General features: G+C 37.4%; 1 protein-coding gene across 4 annotated transcripts in view; it reads right to left on the bottom strand.

Annotated features, from left to right (window-relative positions):
- Positions 1-22,154, bottom strand: part of DPP8 (dipeptidyl peptidase 8) — a 66,519-nt gene extending 44,365 nt beyond the window's left edge. For 3 of the 4 annotated variants that reach the window (XR_013556328.2, XM_060618240.3, XM_078448740.2), the window contains exons 1-4: positions 22,041-22,154; positions 20,156-20,292; positions 17,677-17,946; positions 12,403-12,515 (exon numbers count right to left, since the gene is read on the bottom strand). Coding sequence is in view for 3 of the 4 variants with exons in the window: in XM_060618240.3 (XP_060474223.1) it covers positions 12,403-12,515; positions 17,677-17,946; positions 20,156-20,192 (420 nt within the window). In the remaining variant the exon portion in view is untranslated. Of the gene's footprint in view, positions 1-12,402; positions 12,516-17,676; positions 17,947-20,155; positions 21,930-22,040 lie in introns of those variants that run through there. The other variant, XM_060618239.3, reaches the window with a different exon arrangement.
- Between the last annotated feature and the right edge of the window lie 606 nt (positions 22,155-22,760).

Below are 22,760 nucleotides of genomic sequence, written 5' to 3'. Positions count from 1 at the left end.
ACAGAAAATCTGGGAACGCAAGCTGGTGCAGCCACTCTGGAAAACAGTATGGAGGTTCCTCAAAAAACTAAAAATAGAACTACCCTACAACCCAGCAATTGCACTACTAGGCATTTATCCAAGGGATACAGGTGTGCTGTTTCGAAGGGACACATGCACCCCCATGTTTATAGCAGCACTATCCACAATAGCCAAAGTATGGAAAGAGCCCTAATGTCCACTGATGGATGAACGGATAAAGAAGATATGGTATATATATAAAATGGAATATTACTCGGCAATCAAAAAGAATGAAATCTTGCCATTTGCCAACTTTGTGAATGGAACTGGAGGGTATCATGCTAAGTGAAATTAGTCAGAGAAAGACAAAAATCATATGACTTCACTCACATGAGGACTTTTAAGAGACAAAACAGATGAACATAAGGGAAGGGAAACAAAAGTAATATAAAAACAGGGAGGGGGACAAAACAGAAGAGACTCATAAATATGGAGAACAAACTGAGAGTTGATGGAGGGGCTGTGGGAGGGGGGATGGGCTAAATGGGTAAGGGACACTAAAGAATCGACTCCTGAAATCATTGTTGTACTATACGCTAACTAATTTGGATGTAAATTTAAAAAAATAAAAAATAAAATAAAAAAATAAAAATAAGAGAAATAATTAGAAGCAAAAAGAAAAAAAGAAAAGAAGAAACAGAAAATCTAAATAGACCTCTAATGAGTACAGATTAGGTCAGGATTCAAAAAACTACCGACAAAAAGCCCAGAACTAGATGGCTTTACTGATAAGTTCTACAGAAAGAATGAATACCCATCCTTCTCAAACTCTTGGATGAAACACTTTCCAACTCATTTAATGAAGTGAGTATTACCCTGACATCAAAACCAGACCAAGACATCACACAAAAAATAAATAAATAAAACTACAGACTAACATGCCCTAGGACTATAGATGCAAAAATCCTCAATAAAATACTGGCAAACTGAATATAGCAGGATATTAAAAGAATTATATATGACCAGGTGGGATTTATCCCAGGAATGTAAGCTTGGTTCAACGTATAAAAACCAATCAATGATATTAATACAATAACAAGGGAAAAAGTGATCTTCTCAACAGACACAGAAAAATCATTTGACAAAAGCTAACACCATTTCATGATAAAAGTGTTCAACAAATTAGGAATAGAAGGGAAATTTTTCAATCTGATAAAGGGCATCTATAAAAAATCCATAGCTAAATCAGTCTCAAAGGGAAAAACCACAAGTTTTCTCCTCAAGATCAGGAAAAAGAAATGATGTCTGCTTTTATCACCACTATTTAACAGGTACTAGAGGTTCTAGCTAAGGTTAGAAAGGAAGAAGAAAAACATCTCTATTTAGAGATGACATGATGTTATATGTGAAAAACCCTAAAACAACCTACAAAAAGTATTAGAGCTAATAAATGACATCAGCGAAGCTACAGAACACAAGATTGATACACAAATATCAGCTGCATTTCTGTACACTAGTAATGAACAGTATGAACATGAAATTAAGAAAATGACTTCATCAAAGGGGTGCCTGGGTGGCTCAGTGGGTTAAGCCTCAGACTTTGGCTCGGGTCATGAACTCACAGTCTGTGAGTTCGAGCCCCGTGTTGGGCTCTGTGCTGACAGCTCAGAGCCTGACGCCTGCTTCGGATTCTGTGTCTCCCTCTCTCTCTCTCTCTCTCTCTCTGCACTTCCCCCACTCACCCTCTGTCTCTCTCTCAAAAATAAATAAACATTAAAAAATTAAATAAAAAAATAACTTCATCTAAAATATCCTCAAAAAGAATAAAATACTTAGGAATAATTTTAACTGAAGAAGTACAAGCGTAGAACACTATTTAAGTAAAATAAACATCTAAATAAATGGAAAGATATCCCATATCCATGACTGGAAAACTTAAGATTATAAAGATGGCAATATACCCCAAATTAATCTAGAGATTCAAAGACTGCCTATCATATCTGCCTTTTTTCCAGATATAGATGAGCTGATCTTAATAGTATTGATATGGAATTTCAAAGCAATTTTGAAAAAAAGCAACACTGGAGGACTCACGTTTTCAAATTTCAATAGTACAAAGCTACATTAATCAAGCCAGTATGGTGCTGGCATACAAACAGATTTACAGGCCACTGGAATTGAACTGAGAGCCCAGAAATAAGCCTATACATTTATGGTCAATTGAATTTCAACAAAGGTGCTAAGGTGCTAATCAACAAGGGTGCTAAGACCATTCCAAGAGGAAAAGAATAGATTTCCATACGAAATGGTAGGGCAACTGGATTCCACATGTAAGAGAATTAATTTGGACCCCTATCTCACACCACATACAAAAAGTTAACTCAAAATGAATCAAAGATCTAAATGTAAGAGCTAAAACTATAAAACTCATATATAAGAGACAAAACTGTGTGACCTTAGATTAAGCAACAGTATTTTAGATATGACATCGGAAGCACAAGGAATCAAAGGAAAAAAAAAAGCACGACTGTACTTTATCAAAACTTAACTGTGTGCATCAAAGAATGTCTATTAGTTTCCTAGGGCTGCTTTAACAAATTACCACAAATTTAGTGACTGAAAACAACAGAAATTTATTATCTCACAGTTCTGGAGGACAGAAGCCCAAAATTAAGATTTCAGCAGGGTCAGGCTGCCTCCAAAGGCTCTAGGGGAGAATACTTCCTTGCCTCTCCCAGCTTCTGGTGGCTCCAGGGTTCCCTGGCTCATGGCAACATAATTCTAATCTTTTTCTATGTCTTCAGATGGTCTTTACCCTTTGTGTCTGTCTCAAATTTCTCTCTCCTTTGTCATATAAGAATACCAGTTACTGTATTTAGGGCCCACCCTATACCCAGGATTATCTCATCTTGAGATCTTTAATTACATCTGGAAAGACCCTATTTCTAAACAAGGTCACATTCACAGACACCTTTAGGATTTGGACATATCCTTTTGGTGGTGACTATTCAAACAATACAACACTATCAAGAAAATAAACCACAAAAACCCCCAAACAACCTGCATTAAAAAATGGGCTAGGAATTTGAATAGACATTTCTGCAAAAATAGACAAATAGCCAATAAGCACATGAAAAGATGCTCAATATCACTAATCATTAGAGAAATGCAAATCAAAACCACAATGAGATACCACTTCATACTCATTAAGATGACTACTATAAAAAGCCAGAAAATAATAAGTATTGGTGAAGATGTGGAGAAATTGGGACTCTCATACACTATTAGTGGGAATGTAAAATGGCGTAGTAGCTATGGAAAATATTACAGCAATCTCTCAAAAACAAAACAAAACAAAACAAAACAGAGTTATATGATCCAGCAATTCCATTTCTCAGTACATACCTAAAAGAATTAAAAAAGGAACACGAAAGCATATTTGCACACCCATGTTCATAGCAGCATTATTTACGATGGTGAAAAGGTGGAAGCAACCCAAGTGACTATTAATGATGAGTGGATAAATAACACAAGGGGTGTGTGTGTGTGTGTGTGTGTGTGTACATACATACATACACAGTGGAATATTATTTGTCTTTAAAAAGGATATTCTGATACAGACTACAACATGGATAAACTTTAAGTACATTATGCTAAGTAAAATAGGTCAGGTACAAACACGGTGTGATTCTATTTATATGAGACACCTAGAGTAATTATACTCCCAGGAACAGAAGGTAGAATGGTGGTTGCCAGTGGCTAGGTGGAAAGGTAATGGGAAGTTATTATTTCATTTGTACTGAGTTACGGTTTTGCAAGATGAAAAGGTTTTATGGATGGATGATGGTGATGGATATACAACAATGTGAATGTACTTAATACCACTTATGTGCACTAATGTACACTTAAAAATGGTTAAAATGGTAAATTTTATATTACACGTATTTCAGTGCAATTTTTTTTGTAATGAAGATGTAAGAACTTCAGATTAAGGTAAATGATGAATAGAAGAAAAAGGAAGTCTCAAAAATGTCTTATCTTCCATAAAGGAGAGACCAAAGCTATTGTGTTTAAATATACAGATCTAAATTAATGATTATAGTACTAAACTCTTGCCAAAGGTAATGATGACTGGTCGCATACTAATTAATGACTACTGCAATTCAAGAAATAAAGCAAAAAGGCAACTCACAGAATGGGAGAAAATGTGTGTAAATCAAATATCTGATAAGTCCCTTGTATCCAGAATATATAAAAAAACCTCTTACAACTCAAAATTAGAAAAACCCAATTTAAAATGGGCAAACAACCTGCACAGAGATTTCTTCAAAGAAGATATACAGATGGCCAATAAAGACATGAAAAACTGCTCAACATCACTGATCATTAGGGAAATGCAAATCAAATGACTGAGATACCTCTTCACACTCACTAGGATGGCTATAACCAAAATGACAGATAATAGCAAGTGTTAGTGAGGATGTAGGAAATTAGAAGCCTCATACGTTACTGGTGGGAATGTAAAATGGTGCGGCTGCTATGGAAAAGCAATTTAATACTTCCTTAAAAGTTTAGACAGTTAGGGGCGCCTGGGTGGCTCAGTTGGTTAAGCGACCGACTTCAGCTCAGGTCAAAAAAAAAAAAAAAAAAGTACAAATTTTAGACAGTTACCACATGACCCAGCAATTCTACTCCTAGATATATATACCCAAGAGAACTGAAAACATAAGTCTACAAAAAATCTCATATATGGTAAAAGCAGAATTAGTCATAAAAGCCCAAAAGCTAAAATGACACAGATATCCATAAGCTGATAAATAAAATGTGGTACAGCCATGAAATTAAACATTATTCAGCCACACAAATATTGTTATCTGCTACGATGTGAATGAATCCAGAAAATACTGTGCTGAGTGAAAGAAACCAGTCACAAAGACCCACATATTGTACGATTCCATTGATATGAAATGTCCAGGATAGGCAAATCTATAGAGACTCAAAATAGATGAATAGTTGCCCAGGTCTGCAGGTGAGCAGCTAGGAGGATGGGGAGTAACTGCTGATTGGTTTCCGTTTGGGATGACAAAATATTCCAAAATTAGATTGGGAGGATAGCTGTACAGCTCTGTAAATATACGAAAACCCAGTGAATTCTATACTTGAATGAGTGAATATGGTATGTGGATTATATCTCAATAAAGCTGGTAAAAAAAAAAATTAAAAAATGGAAAAGCACATTCTGTGCTAACACTAGTTAGAAGAAAGCTAGAGTGGTTATATTACTATTAAATTTCAGAGTAAAACATGTTGCTAGAAACAGAGAGTGTCATCTTGTAACAATAAATGAGCCAATTAATCAGGAAGACATAACCATCCTACCCACTTATGTACCTAACAACATAGCTTCGACATATATAAAGCAACAACTAATAAAGCTGCAAGGAGAAATAGTTAAACCTACAATCATGAAATGGAAGTTTCAACATTCTCTCTCAATAACTGATAAAGCAAACAGAAAATCAGTAAGGACATAGGAGATGTGAGCAATACAATAAACTAATTGATCCAAGTCGTTTATAAATGCAGTAATAGCAGAACACATATTTTTCTCAAGTAAACACAGAACGTTCACCAAGATAGATCATATTTGAGTCATAAGACAAGACTCAAAAACTAGAAAAGATTCGAGTCATACAAATTATGTTCTCTGAATACCACAGAATTAGATTCGAAAGCAAATCTCTGGAGAATACACAAATACTTGGAAACTAAACAGTACACACCTCAATAACTCATGGGGTAAAGGGAAAAATTGAAGTATTTTGAACTAAATGAAAATGGCAACACAACATATCAAAATATATGGGATGCAGCTACGATGGCACTTACAGGGAAATGTGTAACACTAAATGCCTATTTAGTGAAAAAAAGAAAGGTCTCAAACTAGTAACATCAGCCACTACCTTATGAAACTAGAAGACAAATGAAATTCAAAGTAAGCAGAAATAAAGGAAATAATGAAGATCAGGGGATAAAACAATGAAACAGAAAATAGAAAATGACAGAAAAATTAATGAAACCAAACTGATAAACCCTTAGATTAATTAGAAAAAAAAAAAAAAAAAGAGAGAAGACACAAATTACACAGAATATCAAGAATGAGAGAGGAACATCACCACAGATTCTGCAGACATTAAAAAGATTAGGGAATATTATGAAACTTATGTCAAAACATTCAGTAACACAGGTGAAATAGAAACATTCCTTAAAAAACACAAACAACCAAAGTTCAGTCAAAAAGAAATAGATAACTTGAATAGCACTACATCTAATAAAGAAATTGAATTTGCAGTTAAAAACTTTTCCACAAAGAAAGCTGCAGGTCCAGATGGCTTTACTGGTGAATTCTACCAAACAAATTCTTCTAGCAAATTAAAAAGGAGGAAATGACTTCCAACTTATTCTTGGCCAGCATAACACCATTACCAAAATCATATATAGAAATTACAAGAAAAGGGGCGTCTAGGTGGCTCAGGTTAAGTGTATGACTCTTGATTTCAGCCCCACGTCAGGCTTACATTGTGCTGAGTGTGGAGCCTACTTGGGATTCTCTCCCACTCTCTCTCTCTCTCTCTCTCTCTCTCTCTGCCCCTCCCCACATGCACTGTCTCTCTCTCTCAAAATAAATAAATAAACACTTAAAAAATTTACAAGGGGGACACCTGGATGGCTCAGTCAGTTAAGCATCCAACTTTGGCTCAGGTCATGATCTCACAGCTTGTGAGTTCAAGCCCCGCATCAGACTCTGTGCTGACAGCTCAGAACCTGGAGCTTGTTTCGGATTCTGTGTTTCCCTCTCTCTCTACCTCTGCCCTATTCACACTCTGTTTCTCTCTTTCAAAAATAAAGATTAAAAAAAAATTTTTAATTACAAGGAAATAACCTGACAGACCAACATCCCTCATGAACATATAAAACAATCTCAAGAAAATTATAGCAAATTAAATCAACAATACTTAAAAAGGATAATAAATCATAACCAAGTGATTATTGATTTAACATTCAATAATCAAATGATGCTTTACCATATTAACAAATAAAAAAGAAAGCCTTATGATCTTTTCAACAAACACAGAATAAAACACTTAACAAAATTCAGTAACTGTCCTTGATAAAAATTCTAAGCAACCTAGAAATATAAGAGTACTTCTCCAGCTACCAAAGGGCATTTATGAAAAACCTACAGCTAATAGGCTTACTGACAAAGGACCGAATGACTCCTCCCCTAAGATTAGGAACACAAGAACATCTGCTTTCACCATTTCTATTCAACTTGGCACTGGAGGAGTTAGCCAGCACAATAAGCCAAGAAAAAGAAACCGAAAGAAATCATATTGGAAAGCAAGAAGTAAAACTGCCAGTGTCTGCAGGCAATATGACTGTTTATACAGAAAAATCCAGTGGAAGCTACAAAAAACGAATGGAACCAATAAAAGGGTTTAAGCAAGGTTACAAGACAAGATCAATACACAAAATCAATTGTATTTCTAAATATTATCAATGAACAACCAGAAACTGAAATTAGAAAATACCATTTACAGTAGAATAAAAAAATCTCTGAAATATTTAAGAGATAAAACTTATCAAAGACTGTACATGACTGGTACCATAGCTGCCTGGGGATAGATGGGTAGGAAGATTACCGAAGGGTACAAGGAAACTTTTGGGGGTAATGACTGAGGTAATGGTTTCACAGGTACATACATATGCCCAAATCTATCAATTGTATACTTTAATATTTGCAGTGTATTACATGTCAATTACGCCTCAATAAAGCTTTAAAAAATGAAATCATGTAAGTACCAGATGAAAACATGGTTGAATTCTTTTATAATTTGAGTGTGGAAAAAACTGTTCTAACTGTGACAGAAGACACAAATTCTAGAAGCAATAAAATCCAAAAGAAATACAGAAAAGACTGATATATTTTATTATATAAAAATCTGTCACATGACCAACACACACACACACACACACACACACACACACACACACACCCCAGCGCACCCTACCATAAAGAGAGTAAAATTACAAATGACAACTTGGGGAAAATATTTGCCAACTGTACCACAGGCAAAAGGTTAATATCCTCTTTAAGTAGGTTAAAGACTTCTAAGAATGAAGAAAAAGACCGATCACCCCACAGAAAAGTGGGTTAGAAATATAATAAACAATTTACAGAGAAAGAAATGCAAGTAGCCTTAAACTGTATAAAAAGATGATCGATTTTGCCTGTAACAGAAATGCAAATTAAACTATACTGGGACACTATTTCCATCTAGCAGACTGGCAAAAATCCAAATGTACAACCATATATTTATTGTGTTGGAGAACTACGGGAAAACAGGCACACTTACAAATCTTGCTAGTGGGAATTCGAACGGCACAGTTCCTATGGAGGGAAATTTGGTACTATCTAGAAAATTTACAAAAGAATACACCTTTTGGTCCAGTGATTTTATTTCTAAGAATCTAGCTTAAAGACATACTGGCAAAATTATAAAGAGGTGTATGCCCAAGCCATTCCACTGTGATACTATTTATAATAGAACTGGAAATAACTGAAATGTCCACCAATGGGGAACTGGTTGACTATGATTAGTCTGCACAACACAACATACGTAAAAAGAAATAAAAATGATGTACGTATGTATCCCTGTGGAGTGATCTGAAGGATACACTGTTACTTGAAAATTGCAAGGTGGAAAAATGTATATTGGATGTTACTATTTCTCTAAGGGGGGATATGAATGTCTATATACTCACATTGTTTAAAAGGGATAAGCTATTTAGAAACAAAACCGTTATCTAGAAGGAGAGGGAGGGCAACAGATTGGAGGAGACAGGGAGCTTCTCTGAATACATTGTTCTGTGGATTTGAATTTGGAATCCTGTAACTATTTTATACAACAGAATTCAATTAAAAATTAAAGGAATTCCTGGGTCAACTGAGTGGCTCAGTAGATTAAGCGTCCAACTTTGGCTCAGGTCATGATTTCATAGTTTGTGGATTCAAGTCCTGCGTTGGGCTCTGTGCTGACAGCTCAGAGCCTACAGCCTGCTTCAGATTCTGTATCTCCGTCTCTCTCTGCCCCTCCCCCACTTGAGTTCTGTCTGTCTCTCTCTCTCTAAAATAAAGATTAAAAAATTTTTTTTTTTCCAACGTTTTTTATTTATTTTTGGGACAGAGAGAGACAGAGCATGAACGGGGGAGGGGCAGAGAGAGAGGGAGACACAGAATCAGAAACAGGCTCCAGGCTCCGAGCCATCAGCCCAGAGCCTGACGCGGGGCTCGAACTCACGGACCGCGAGATCGTGACCTGGCTGAAGTCGGACGCTTAACCGACTGCGCCACCCAGGCGCCCCAAGATTAAAAAATTTTTAAAAAGGAATTCCTAACACTTGAAAACAAAATGAAGCAAATGCACCTAACTGGATAGAAGTGGTAACATAACCACACAGAGAAGAACAATTCCAAGTTACTGTTATAAGTAATCATAGTGTTGATTCCTTTATTATCTTGAAACTTGTGTGTGTAATATGGAGTAAAGCAAATGAGTAATATGTTATTTAAACTGTTATTTAGCATCAGAGAAAGGAGATTCATATGTAAAACAAATGAGGTTAAAGAAAAATTCTGTATGTAAAATTCCAATTAGTTACATCAGTCTGACATTGTGGTTTATCTGACTTGATTTGGATACATATTGATACCTACACTTCAAACACACACACACACACAGAATGTATATATTCCCTAGTTTGTTCAATAAAAACCCTAGAAACGATGACAAACCCAATAATAATGAGCATTCCTAGTACCCACATCGTAGTCTCCTAATACCAATTTCCTCTAAAGGAACTAGAGCTCCTTGCAGAAATGATGGACTCCAAGCACGCAATAGGCAATGTGTAAGGTGGAAAATCTTCATTATAGCAGCAAGTATCATGCCAAAAGGATTTGACACGTCAAGTTGAAGGGGCTGTCACCAGCCAAAAATAAGACAATTTGCACAGTAAGAATAATAACTGTCAGTGGATCAAAAAACATCAAATAGGTTTACTCTACAAGTTTATGAGGATACACACACACACACACACACACACACACCCCAAAAAAACATTCCTCTGAAAAACCTAAGTGATCACCTATGAAGGACTACAGGAAACAAATTATTTGAACAATGATAAATAAGGGGAAAGAATCAAAATTTATTCTGCTTTTCCATTGTTTTTTGAGTTTTTGAATAGCAATTTCTTTTTATAGAAGTATTTCAGTTAATAAATGAAGAAGGAATGATAAAATACCACCATTTTTTAACTCCTCATAAATTAATGGATTTTGGCAATGATCCAAAGGGTGCTATCATCACAAGAAGAGAAATAAAGTTCTATATGCCTCCTGATGGAAGCAAACCTTATCTAAGAAGTATTCTTTTTTTCTAAATTGTGGTAAATTTGCCATCTTAGCTATTTTAAGTGTTTAGTTCAGTAGTGTTAAGTATACTCACATTGCTGTATAACCCATCTCTGAATTTTTCATTTTGCAACACTGAAATTCTATACCCATTAAACAACAAGTCCCCATTTTTCCCTTCCCCCAGCCCCTGGCAACCACCTTCTACTTTCTGTCTCCATGAATTAGACTGCTTTAGGTACCTCATATAAGTGGAATCATATAGTATTTGTCCTTTTGTGACTGGCTTATTTCACTTATTATAACGTCTTCATGGTTCATCGATGCTGTAGCATGTCAGAATTTCCTTCTTTTTTAAGGCTGAATAATATTCCATTGTATGTATATACCACATTTTGTTTATCCATCCATCTGTCCATGGACACTTGGGTTGTTTCCACCTTTTGGCTATTGTGAATAATGCTGCTATGAACATGGGTGTACAAATATCTTTTCGAGACCCTGCTTTCAAAAAAAAGCACACCTGGGTCTGATCAAGTTTCTAGATCTAACTACCTATTCATATTTACAGAAAATACAGGGGGCCAAAAAACATATCAAACAGCACCACAGATAAGCAATCAGCAAAACCTTCTTTCTTCAATGGATAAAGTACAATGAGGAAAAAAAGGATAGAGGGAAAACCAATAGATTAAAAGAGACCTATTAATCAATTATTACACGTGAACCTTACTTAGATCTTGATTTGAACAAATCAAGTGTAAAAAAAGAGAAATTTTATTTAAATATCAGGGAAATTTGAACACCAATTGAATATTTCATATGAAAAAAAGATCAGCAGTTTTTAAAGTTATGATAATGATGGTGTGGTAATTTCTAAAAAGAATTTGTATCTTTTAGACACACACTGACTTATTTACGAGTGAAACAACATATCTGGCTCTGCTTCAAAATAATCCAAGAAGTGGGGGTAGGGATTGCAAGGGGAGACTGGTAGGGCTGCAATAAAATGTAAATGGCCAAGATTTGATAATTCTTGATAATTACATACAATTTTACTAGTTTGAAATTTTCCACAATAAAAGTTTAAAATAAAAGTTTGATTTGTTAATTTGCAAACTGTTTCATTAGAAAACTACCATTATTTTGGTTCTTAAAAAAAGGAATTTTTCTGTTTTAAAGAAAAGTCATGAAGTCTATGTAAAAAACAACAATGATATATTTGCAGTCAAAATGATTAGTTATCATAGAAATTATTTTTTTTAATTCCTAAGAATAATATCACATTTAGTTCATTTAACCCAAAATGCTATTTAATAAGGAAATATTCAATGTAAAATAATAAATGAGAACCAAAAGGGCAAACGATCACACCCAAACTATCATCTTGTTCTTGGGATGTTTTCAACTATTTGCTTTTTGTCTAAAGATAAATATTGAGGAAAACAAACAAAAAAACCCCCCTAACAACCCCTAAGCTTTTGATTCTACATAAATTGAATTATACTATTTAGAAATAAAAACTGAACTTCGCGTCCTTACATTAGCACTGTTACTAAGCAGTAAAACTAAAGATTCAATTTAAAAATTTAAACAAAAAGCTTTCTGGAACTATACATTACTGCCTTTATATGAATAACTCCTCCCCCAAAATGTGAGAACTATATAACTAATAAGTTTATAGAAGGGAAAGGTGGTTTAACAGGGAGAAAGTAGTTTTAAAACCTGAATTGTAACATCCCTTAGTTTCAGATGTTGAGAATTAAATGGAATTTAACAGTCATACATTCAAAAATATAAACATGTTTTCATTCTTTTTGATTCACATCTACTTCAAATATAAAACCCCACTTGAATTTCTGCCTCTTAATAAAGGCATCTGAAAATGTACACCAAATCACAGGAATAGCAATGTTTAATCCTACCTGAAAAAGATCCAAAAGAGGCTTCCAAGAGAGCATTAAGACTGCTGCTCTGTTGATGGTTTTGGGAATTTCAGAATAAAACAGTGTATTTTCTCTGTTCTCACCAGACATAGCTATAAAAGAAAATAATCATTTAAAAATCATTTCCAGAAAAAGCAGTCTACTGCAATCGTAGCAGTAAGTACATAAAGCCTTCCACATAATGCGAAGTTTTGCACTCTCTGAGAAGGTTAACAGGTAGGAGATGCACATGCCATTTGCCACGGGAATTTTCTTCAGTAAAACCCAGGCTTCACAGAAGAATGCTCAAGTTTCATTTCAATATTCAGATCCTGGACCCTCTCAAAACAAACGTGAAAGTGTGTAAGACGATGTTAAGGACAAATATCTTTTTAGTTTTTTGAAAATTGTTAAGTCCTCTTACAAGTTGGCAGTAGATTCATGAAATGCAAAAGCACGGAGCTTTGTGGCAACTTCAGGTTACTAAGTTTCTTTTTCGCCTGAATCATTTAAAATTCCTATTTAGGGGCGCCTGTGTGGCTCAGCTAGTTGAGCATCCAACTCTTGATTTCAGCTCAGGTCATGATCTCACGGTTTGTGAGATCAAGCCCCACGGAGGGCTCAGTGCTGGCAGTGCAGAGCCTGCTTGGTATTCTCTCTCTCCCTCTCTCTCTCTCAAAATAAATAAATAAACTTAAAAAAATAAAAATACTTATTGGGGCGCCTGGGTGGCTCAGGTGGTTAGGCGTCTGACTTCAGCTCAGGTCACGATCTCATGGTCCATGAGTTCAAGCCCTACGTCTGGCTCTGTGCTGACAGCTCAGAGCCTAGAGCTGCTTTGGATTCTGTGTCTGTCTCTCTCTCGGCCCCTTCTCTCGCTCACGCTCTGTCTCTCTCTCTCTCTCTCTCTCTCTCTCAAAAATAAATAAAACATTAAAAAACTAAACAAAAAAATAAAAATACTTATTAAAAAAAAATTAGGGGCCAGGGGTTGCCTGGATGGTTCAGTCGGTTAATTTAAGTTTCCAATTTCAGCTCAGGTTATGATCTCGCAGTTCGTGGGTTTGAGCCCCATGTTGGGCTCTGTGCTGACAGCATGGAACCTGGAGCCTGAATCCTTCTTTGGGTTCTGTGTCTCCCTCTCTCCCTGCCTTTTCCCCGCTAATGCTCTGAATAAAAATTTTTTTTCATGTTGATTTATTTTTGAGAGAGAGAGAGAGAGAGAGTGCATGCACAAAGAGCCATGAGATCATGACCTGAACCGAAGTCGGACACTTAATTAACCAACTGAGCTACCCAGGTGCCCCTAAAAAATACTTATTTATAAGTATACATAGATCTAACTGAATACTACTTTTTCCTATTATAAATATCCTATAACCATAGTCAGTAATACATTTACATTACTGAAATGTAATACATTTCAGATCTAAGTATACTCATTAAAACAAAACAAAAATCTGCTATTTGATTTGCTAAAAATCTCTTTGTTCTTTATTGGGGAAGGATGAAGTAAAGAGGTCTATACTAAGTAGAAGTCAGATCTATTCTGTGAAATCATGCAATAACTGAATGGGAATATCACAGCAGTGTGGAATGAGCTACATACAAAAGAGAAGTAATAGAAACACATTATGATTATGAAGATGTGAACCAAAGAAAGTTCAAAGTAAAAACAAATCCCTTCTACCATAAAATGTGCTAGAATGGTATCATTTCCAAAAAATCTAGGGGAGAGTGAAGTAAGAAGAAAATAAAGCACAACAAGAAGACCAAGGAACTCTCAGCTAGAACAGATCCTCAGCCTAGTGTTGTTTTATTTATTTATTTTTTTAATGTTTATTTATGTAAGACAGACACAGAGCATGAGCAGGGGAGGGACAAAGAGAGGAGACACAGAACTTGAGGCAGGCTTCAGGCTCTGAGCTGTCAGCACAGAGCCCAACACCAGGCTTGAACCGACAAGCAGAGCCGTGAGATCACGACCTGAGCCGAAGTAGGACACTTAACCGACCAAGCGATCCAGACGCCCCCTTAGCCTAGTGTTTGTGATAATGGCAGAGGAGGTAGTCTATGGAAGGGCATGGTAACTTCCATGCTAACCCCTGCAAAGGCTGGGGATGAACTCCCAAATATCCATGTCTTCCTTTATTTCTTTATTTTGCTAAACTGTTCTTAAGCTTTCTTAATTTGTACTGCCTTTTGGAATAAAAAGATATCAACTGACATTCACTTTAGAACTTGACTCTGTCTTAAATGTATTCTGTAATTCTAGAGTTACTTTGTTAAAGAATTATCAGAATGGCAGTCACCTATCTATACCATTCATAATTTTATAAAATGTGATCATATCCTCCTTAAGCCTTCTCCTTCTAAGAGTCTTCAGCCCTGGGGCGCCTGGGTGGCTCAGCCGGTTAAGCGTCCGACTTCGGCTCAGGTCATGATCTCGTGGTCTCTGAGTTCAAGCCCTGCATCAGGCTCTGTGCTGACAGCTCAGAGGCTGGAGCCTGCTTCAGATTTTTGTTTCCCTTTCTCTCTGCCCCTCCCCCACTCATGCTGTCTCTCTCTCTCAAAAATAAACATAAAAAAAAAAAAGATTTGAGTCTTCAGCCCTCAAATATGAAAAACTTGGTTCTCATCTATTTTCAAATGAGAACCATTCCCCATAATCATTTCAGCTGAACCTCTTGAAACTGTGCCTTGTTCCACGTCTCCCCTGGCTTCATATGTGACCAATAAAAACTTCCAAGGCATTCTAGGTACACACACACCAGTTCCATATAAGCACAAAACAAACTTTTCCCATTGTTTCTCTCCTGATGACACACTAGAACACACTTATGGGTGTTCAAAGTATATTAAAACTTTTAGAACAACGGATGTATATAAAAAAATATTTTAAATTCAGATGAATATAAAAGACTTGAACAAATGAAAAGGCATACAACTTTCTTGAAGAGCTCAAAATTTTGAAGACTGTCAATTTTCCCTAACTTCACCTATAAATGTAACATCAATCCTAAAAGAGTTTAAACAGCATTAGGAAAAAAAAGCTATGTAGGCTATTTTTAAGTGTTCATAGAAAAACAAGCAAACAAAAATAGCCAAAACAAATATGAAAGAGAGTGATGAAAGGTGACTAGTGCTACCAAATAGGAAAACATATAGAGCTATGATAACAATAATAGTAATACTATGCTGCACTCGATCTGAGGGAGCAATGGAACAAAACAGAAAGTCCAAAATATATACAGATTTTAAATGACATAATCCTGGAGTTGGGAGAGCCTAATTTTTTCTTTTTATGTTTATTTATTTTTGAAAGAGAGAGAGAGCGCATGCACAAGTGGGGAAGGGCAGAGAGAGAGAGAGACACAGAACCCGAAGCAGGCTCCAAGCTTTGAGCTGTCAGCACACAGCCTGACATGGGGCTTGAGCCCACAAACTGTGAGATCATGACCTGAGCCGAAGTTGGAAGCTTAAATGACTGAGCCACTCAGGCGCCCCAGGGAGAGCCTTTGTAGATACGATGCCAAAGCCTACAGAGAATACAAATTTAACTATCAAAAAAAAAAAAAAAAAAAATCACAAATTTCTATGTGGCAAAAGGTACTAAAGGCAAAAGACAAATTAAACCTCAGAGGAAAATACAATGGTTTAATTCCCTCATTATACAAAAAAAAAAAAAAAAAAAAAAAAAATGTTTTAATAAGAAACACCCACAGTCCAACAAAAAAACAGACAAATGTTATAAATAAATCAGTCACAGAAAAGGGTATATAAAGGTCTCTTAAATATGTAAAAAGATGCTCAACCTCACTTATAACTGGAATTAAAACTATAATGAGATACAGGGATATAAGGTACAGAGTGGTGACTATAATTCATAATACTGTATTGCATATTTTAAAGTTGGTAGGAGAACAGATCTTAAAAGTAGGTAAGTGGGGCACCTGGGTGGCTCACTTGGTTAAGTGTCTGACTCTTGGTTTGGGCTCAGGTCATGATCTCAGCTTCATGAGTTTGAGCTCTGCTTGGGATTCTCTCTCTCCCTCTCTGCCCCTCCCTTACTGGTACTCTGTCTCTCTCAAAATAAATAAATAAACTAAAAAAAAAAGTTATCATAAAAAAAAATCATTGAAAAAAATTTTTATTAACTATGTAAGGTGAAACATATCTAGTTAAAATCTAGACATTATAAAATATCTAGATCATTTTGGTGATCCTTTTATATTGTATATAAATATCCAATCTTTATGCCATACACCTGAAACTAATATATATGTCAATTATACTTCAACTTAAAAAAATAGTAATTTATAAAACTACAATGAGATGGCTGTTCACTAATCAGACTAGAAAAGATAAAAAAATCTGATTACCCACTACTGGTACAGGTGTGTAGAAACAGATACTCTCAGACAATGTTAACAGGAATATAAACCCTCGAAGGAAGGGTAATTTGACAATATCAACCAAAATTCAGAATACATACAACTCTTGTCCCAACATTCCCACTCTCTGGAATCAGTCATATACATAATAAAATTCACAAATGTACAAATTGATCTAACACAGAAAATATTCATCGCATCATCTTTTCTAACAGTATAATAGAAAAACCTAAATGCCCATTATTAGGGGCATGGTTAAGTAAATATGGCACAATTATATAATGGAATACTCTGGAGTTGTTAAAAAAAAAAAAATGCATCTATAATTACTGATGTGCACTAATCCAGAGAATAGCTCTAAAAATATATGCATGTATATGAATGAAATAACCTTGAAGGAGAGGAATAAATTTATTTTTAAAAGGTTAATAAACAAAAAAGTAAGTCAGTGGCATAATATATTTAATTTAGATGGATCTTAAATCTGGAGTGAACAGGCTCAGAAAAAAAGACACCAAATCCAGTCTTGGTTTAAAAAAAATGAAAGTAGCAACTGATGAGAGCGGTTTTACTGTTTGTGTTCCTAATCTGACCATTCCCAAGGAAAGGCATTTTGAACTAGCTTTAGGAAGAAGTAATTTCTGGCATCTTTAACTTTGATTCTGAAAGGCAGGCCACAATCAACTCGTGGTTTCGTACCTGCAAGTGAAAATAATGGGACAAACCGAAATGACAACAGCACCAAAACTGAAGTTCTTCCAATCGTTTTTTTCCCTTGAATGGAACATTACTGATTCATTTATTTGTTCACCAATTGTATCTAGCTTGTAAGTTTGAATCAAGAAAGAATTTCCCCTAGAAACTATGACTTCATACTCACCGAGGTAATAGATCCTGTCTGAATGAGGCCCATCTGGATCATTCCTCTTCACAAACATAAAATCATGTGGTGCCTTAGCCATCATATAACCATGATATTTTCTGGTATCAGCAAGCAGCTTTTTAAGCTGACTCCAGGAATATCGCTCAACATAAAAGGGCTCCAATTTAGGACGATCCTGTGATTCAATATTCTCCTCACACTCTGCAGTTTCAAAGATCTCAACACCCAGCTGTTCTGTTTCCATTGCTGCTGCCATGTTGCATTTTCCTAGAAAAATAAGGCACGTGAAGTTAGTTGTTCACAGGCCTGCCTTCTTTTATATTAATCGGAATGACAGTTTGATAGTGCTCCCCCCCCCCCCGAAAAAAGGCAAGAAAAAGATGGTCTTCACCACATTTGCAATGAAAGCTAGCAAAAGTAATAGCTCCCTCTTCTCGGTTCAGTTTAAAAATGAGATTTTTTTTTAAAAATTGAGGTCATGTCTATTTCACTATGACTATAAATCGCTTTAGGACCTTTTATAAAAGGCTGTCCTTACATATCTCTTGCCAAAATTCCTTTTTTCTTTCCCACACTGGAAGGAAACAGGCCATATGCCAGTTGGCTGCTATGTTCCATCCAAGAGCATGTCAATAGTGAAGCTAAATGTGCTAAGGGAGCTAAGTGTTTTTGCACTTAAAAAAGTAACACATTTGATAAACATGAACTTCTTCAGTTAACAGAAATAACTGTGACCAATTAGAACAGTGATAAAATTGCTGTCAACAATGTATTGTAAGAATACAATGTAATGTAATAGGGCACTTACCCATGAAAATATAAATACTGTATCCTTTTAAATAGAACTCCAAACAACAAAAGACTTAACTGGCTGGTACATTTTTCTTTGTCTTCTGCTCTTGCCTAGACATCACTATCTTACCATCACTTTTGGTGACTATAAGGAATTTATGTAACTATGATTATAGATTATACAACTTTTACTCTCAGAGAGGAAAAAGATACTATTTTCAAGCGGCTTTAATTAGTTGAAATAGTTTATGCAAAAAGCATTTAACTTTTGTACTATCGATATTTGAAGTGGGAACCCAATTTACCAGTTCAACCCCAAAACAATATTAACATTTCATCTACTAGTGGTGTTTCTTTTCATTTTACAAATTCAGAAGAGGATGTATTTTCCTTTATTTCAACACTTAAATGTAACACAAGCAAAGTATCAGAGAAAATATCAAGAAGTGTTACCATAAGCCATTGTGTGATGTTCTGCCACGCATTATTCATGAAACTACCAAAAAGAAGCAACATAAAAATTCTGGAGCAACCTGCTCTTTTTGATTTGGGAGATAAATAGATTGCATTTATGTAACGGATTTCACATAATTATTAACTACTCCTAGAGCAACAATCAGTACATGATTGTATATTTAATACGATGTCTTTTTTAAAGCTCAGCTCCCCAGGTTAACAAGAGTTCGTGGTAACTACCAACCACAGAGAAAAAGTAATTAGTTAGCAGGTGTGGGTTATGAATTATTACACTAGGCAAGCTTTATGGCAGAACAGTGTGTGGCCAGAACAGTGTGTCTTTTTTCATGCTACAGCGAAACGTATTACCATTTTCAATGTAACAGTAGCACAAGTGGACAAAAAACCCACTCAAGAGTTTTATCAAGTATCCAACTTGCAATGCTACTAGGACAGGACATTTACCTCCAATGACCAAAATCCAAACAGTTTGGTAGAGAAAAGTCATTTAGCTCAACTGCTACTTAGCACACAGATAGTAAGGAGCAGTTTATGACAGTGGTGACTCCCCACCTAAAAGCCAATGGGAGGCCTACTTTCTATCAAATACGTAAGTGGATCTAGTTCGATTCCTAACAGAGTGAAGGACAAGTGAGAGAAGCTACACAAACCGTGCTCATTTTTTTCAACTCCCCATTTGTTAAATTTGGAACTTCACCTTCAAACCATTGCTCACAAGAATAAGGCTAGGGAACAGAAGAGGGAAGTTCAGAGGGCAGACTTCCCAAGGCTTAGTGCCCAGCTTCCTGAGTCACCATTAACTTGACATCTCTCCTATGTAAAAGTTGTGTTAGCGCGCACTTATTAATAGCAAATTACCTGCTATTCCTAAGTTGTACTAGGTCTCTGGACTATTTCTGTCTCTGTCTACACACACACACACACAAACTTCACAGTTCAAATGACATTCTACTACTCTATGTGCTTATAGTAAATGTACATCCTGCATTTTCCAGGATACATCTAATACTATATAATTTTAGTAATATACACAAGTGTGTAACTAAATGACTTAAGTTCCAGGTTTCCATAACATCTTATATTCAAATACATTCCTAAGATTCTAACTTCAAAAATTAGAAGAGAGAGTCAGCATACATTTTCAGCACAGTGCATATATTTCACTGCCCCCCTACCTCTTCACTTAAGGACCTTCCCTCATGCCTACCTGATTGTATTTTCATCTGCTCAGATCTCTTCCACATTCAAAGAGATCTTTTTCAAGTGACTCAACTTCAAGCATAGATCCCTCTGCTCATCTTGCTCTCTTCTCACAGGAGTCTTTCCTTTTCTCACCATCCAATCCTGCTCACCAGGATAATGAAATAAGATACAAGGCTGTTGTTGATCATTATTAAAACGGAGCATATGTGGCCAAAAAGATTAAATCTCAAATCTCAAATAGTACTTAAAACTGATACAGAAATAACCTTCTTGGTGTAATATATAATGCCTGAATTATTTTCTATCTACATTTTAGATTATTATAATTACAATTTTTTAAAAATCTCAGAAATGTATAGCCTAATTTACTCAAAAGGATATCCAAACACAGTCTAAATCCTGACATGTATATATACATTAAAAGGCAAATTATGGAAGACCTTCAAAAGTATAAAAGGCATACAAATGTGAGGTTACTCAGTGGCTACTGTAAATCCTCAAAAATGACAGATGATTAATAAAATTTATTTCTCTGTGCTTGTTCCTGTTCCTGCTTTTTTTACATTATAATACACACTGAGCTGGGTGGAGACAGACTCCGTAGAATAACCAGTAAAAATTATAAAACAGGCCATTTTCATGGAAAGGGAACTAACTTGCATTTAATAATTTTTTTCATAAGATGAAGAATGTGCTATCCGTTTAAAGTGCACTCCACTTTTGCTCCTTTCCTTTCCACCTATAGTCTGAAAACAGTTGAATTAGGTAACTTTTCCCTAAAAGGAAGCATTAAGCTTGTTGAAGTTTTCGCTTAGTAAAAGGAAAAAGAAAGGAGGAGCTGTGATGACACTTGTTACTTTGTTATCAGTTTTAATTCTGGGCTCACCAAGTAGGTGAAGGGGAGATGCGGTGAGAAAAGGTCAGTGGCAATGGAGGGAAAAGGGTGAAGCTATGCTAGCATACGAACGATGGACTAAGATGTCAAGACATGTTCCCATGCACTAAGCCCCTCACTCAGAGAAGAGCATGTTGGGTTAGAGAACGGCTTCCGGACTCCTGAATTTGGACCCACTAAAACGTCATTCTTAATTTTCAATCCAAGAGTCAACCAGTCGTCCAGTTGAACACCCCACGCGTCACTTGAGCCTAGCCATTTCACTTTTCTGGGTCCAGAGCTAGTCGAGAGGTTGATTATCACAGACTGGGCAAAGATCTTGAAAGGTGTGAATGGGGAAGAAGAGGATAGGTGTAGCAGAGAATGTTGAGGAGAATGCGGGGGGGGGGGGGGGAGGGGAGGGAATGCCAAGTCTTAGAAGTCTTAGGAGAAAAGCGTGTGAGAGGGAGAGGTGGGGGAGCGGGAAAGGAATGTATATATCCTGCCCCGGGTGGGTGAAAGAGAATGAGCGGGGGCCAGTGAAGCAGGGAGGGAATCGACCTAGAGTGGGACAGGAAAAAGGAAGGAACACCGGCTGGGAAACCAGAAAAATCTCAGTCCGAATCCGATCCGCCACAGTCGAACTTTAGGCAGATCCCTTCGCCTCTGCGAGCTTCTGTTTCCTCATCCGTAAGCCCGGGCATTACCCGGCTCCCAACCCCAGCGAGGCTCAATTAGGATAACGGACGTGGAAGCCGGGAGGCCAGCATCCAGCGCTCAGGGGGCGCCCAGTGAACGTTGGTGGACTCGGAATCTCAGAGCCTCGGCTTCCTCTTCCGGCAAGCGGGGCCCCGCCACCGGCCCGGATCCGCGCAGGGCGGCGCGCCGGATAAACCGCACAGCGGGCTAACCGGGAGAGCGCGTCGGGCGGTTCCTCCGTAAGGCGGAGCGGGCCCGCCGGGCTGGGGCCCAGGCCTCGCGGGCGAAGGGGAAGGAGAGGGGGCGGATACTGCACCTTCCCCCCCGGCCCCGCCCGGAGCGTCCCGACGCGTGCTACTGAGCGGGCCTGCGCCGCTTCATGCCGCGCCGCCTCCACTCCCGACCCGGCTGCAGCGGCTTCCTCGGCGACGGCGCCGGTGGCAACCCAGGCGGCGAACGCGGCACTTAAAGGCGGCAGCGGCAGCGGCGGCGGCGGCGCTGGCGCCTCGGAACTTCCGGTTCGTCGCGACCCGCCCTCCGACCAGCGAAGGCTCGGCGGGGCCAAGAAGGGCGCCGCTCCCTGCTGGGTGGGGTCCCTTGCCACAGTGCAGTCTAGTGGCCGGAGGAACGAACGCGGCGCGGAACGGACACCGCTGCGGTGGGGGACAGAGATGAAATCCAGAAACGGGTGGAGACTTGCTTGAAGTCGCAGGACGCATTGTGGCGCGTGTCTGCTCATCCATCTTTTTTTTTTTTTTTCATTCAACAAGTATATATTGAGTGCCTGCTATGTACCAGGCAGAGTTTGTAGACGCTGAGATCAGAGGAGGGAGCAAGCCAGTAAAAATCCCTGCCCCTTCTTGAAGATGACAGAGGGGAGGGACCAAGGCCTTAGGGAACTTCTGAGCGGCCCACTGTTGTGGTGGAGAGAAACCTGAACTTGGAGTCAGAAAGCTTGGCTCTGGTACTAATTAGTGATCTTTAGCAGGTCAGTCGATCTCTTTGAGCCATGGTTTCTTGATCTGTAGGAGAGAGA

Source organism: Panthera onca, chromosome B3, assembly GCF_046562875.1.
Source record: "Panthera onca isolate mPanOnc1 chromosome B3, mPanOnc1 haplotype 2, whole genome shotgun sequence".
In the NCBI taxonomy this organism is placed as follows: domain Eukaryota; kingdom Metazoa; phylum Chordata; class Mammalia; order Carnivora; family Felidae; genus Panthera; species Panthera onca.
This window is presented reverse-complemented; position numbering and strand designations above follow the sequence as displayed.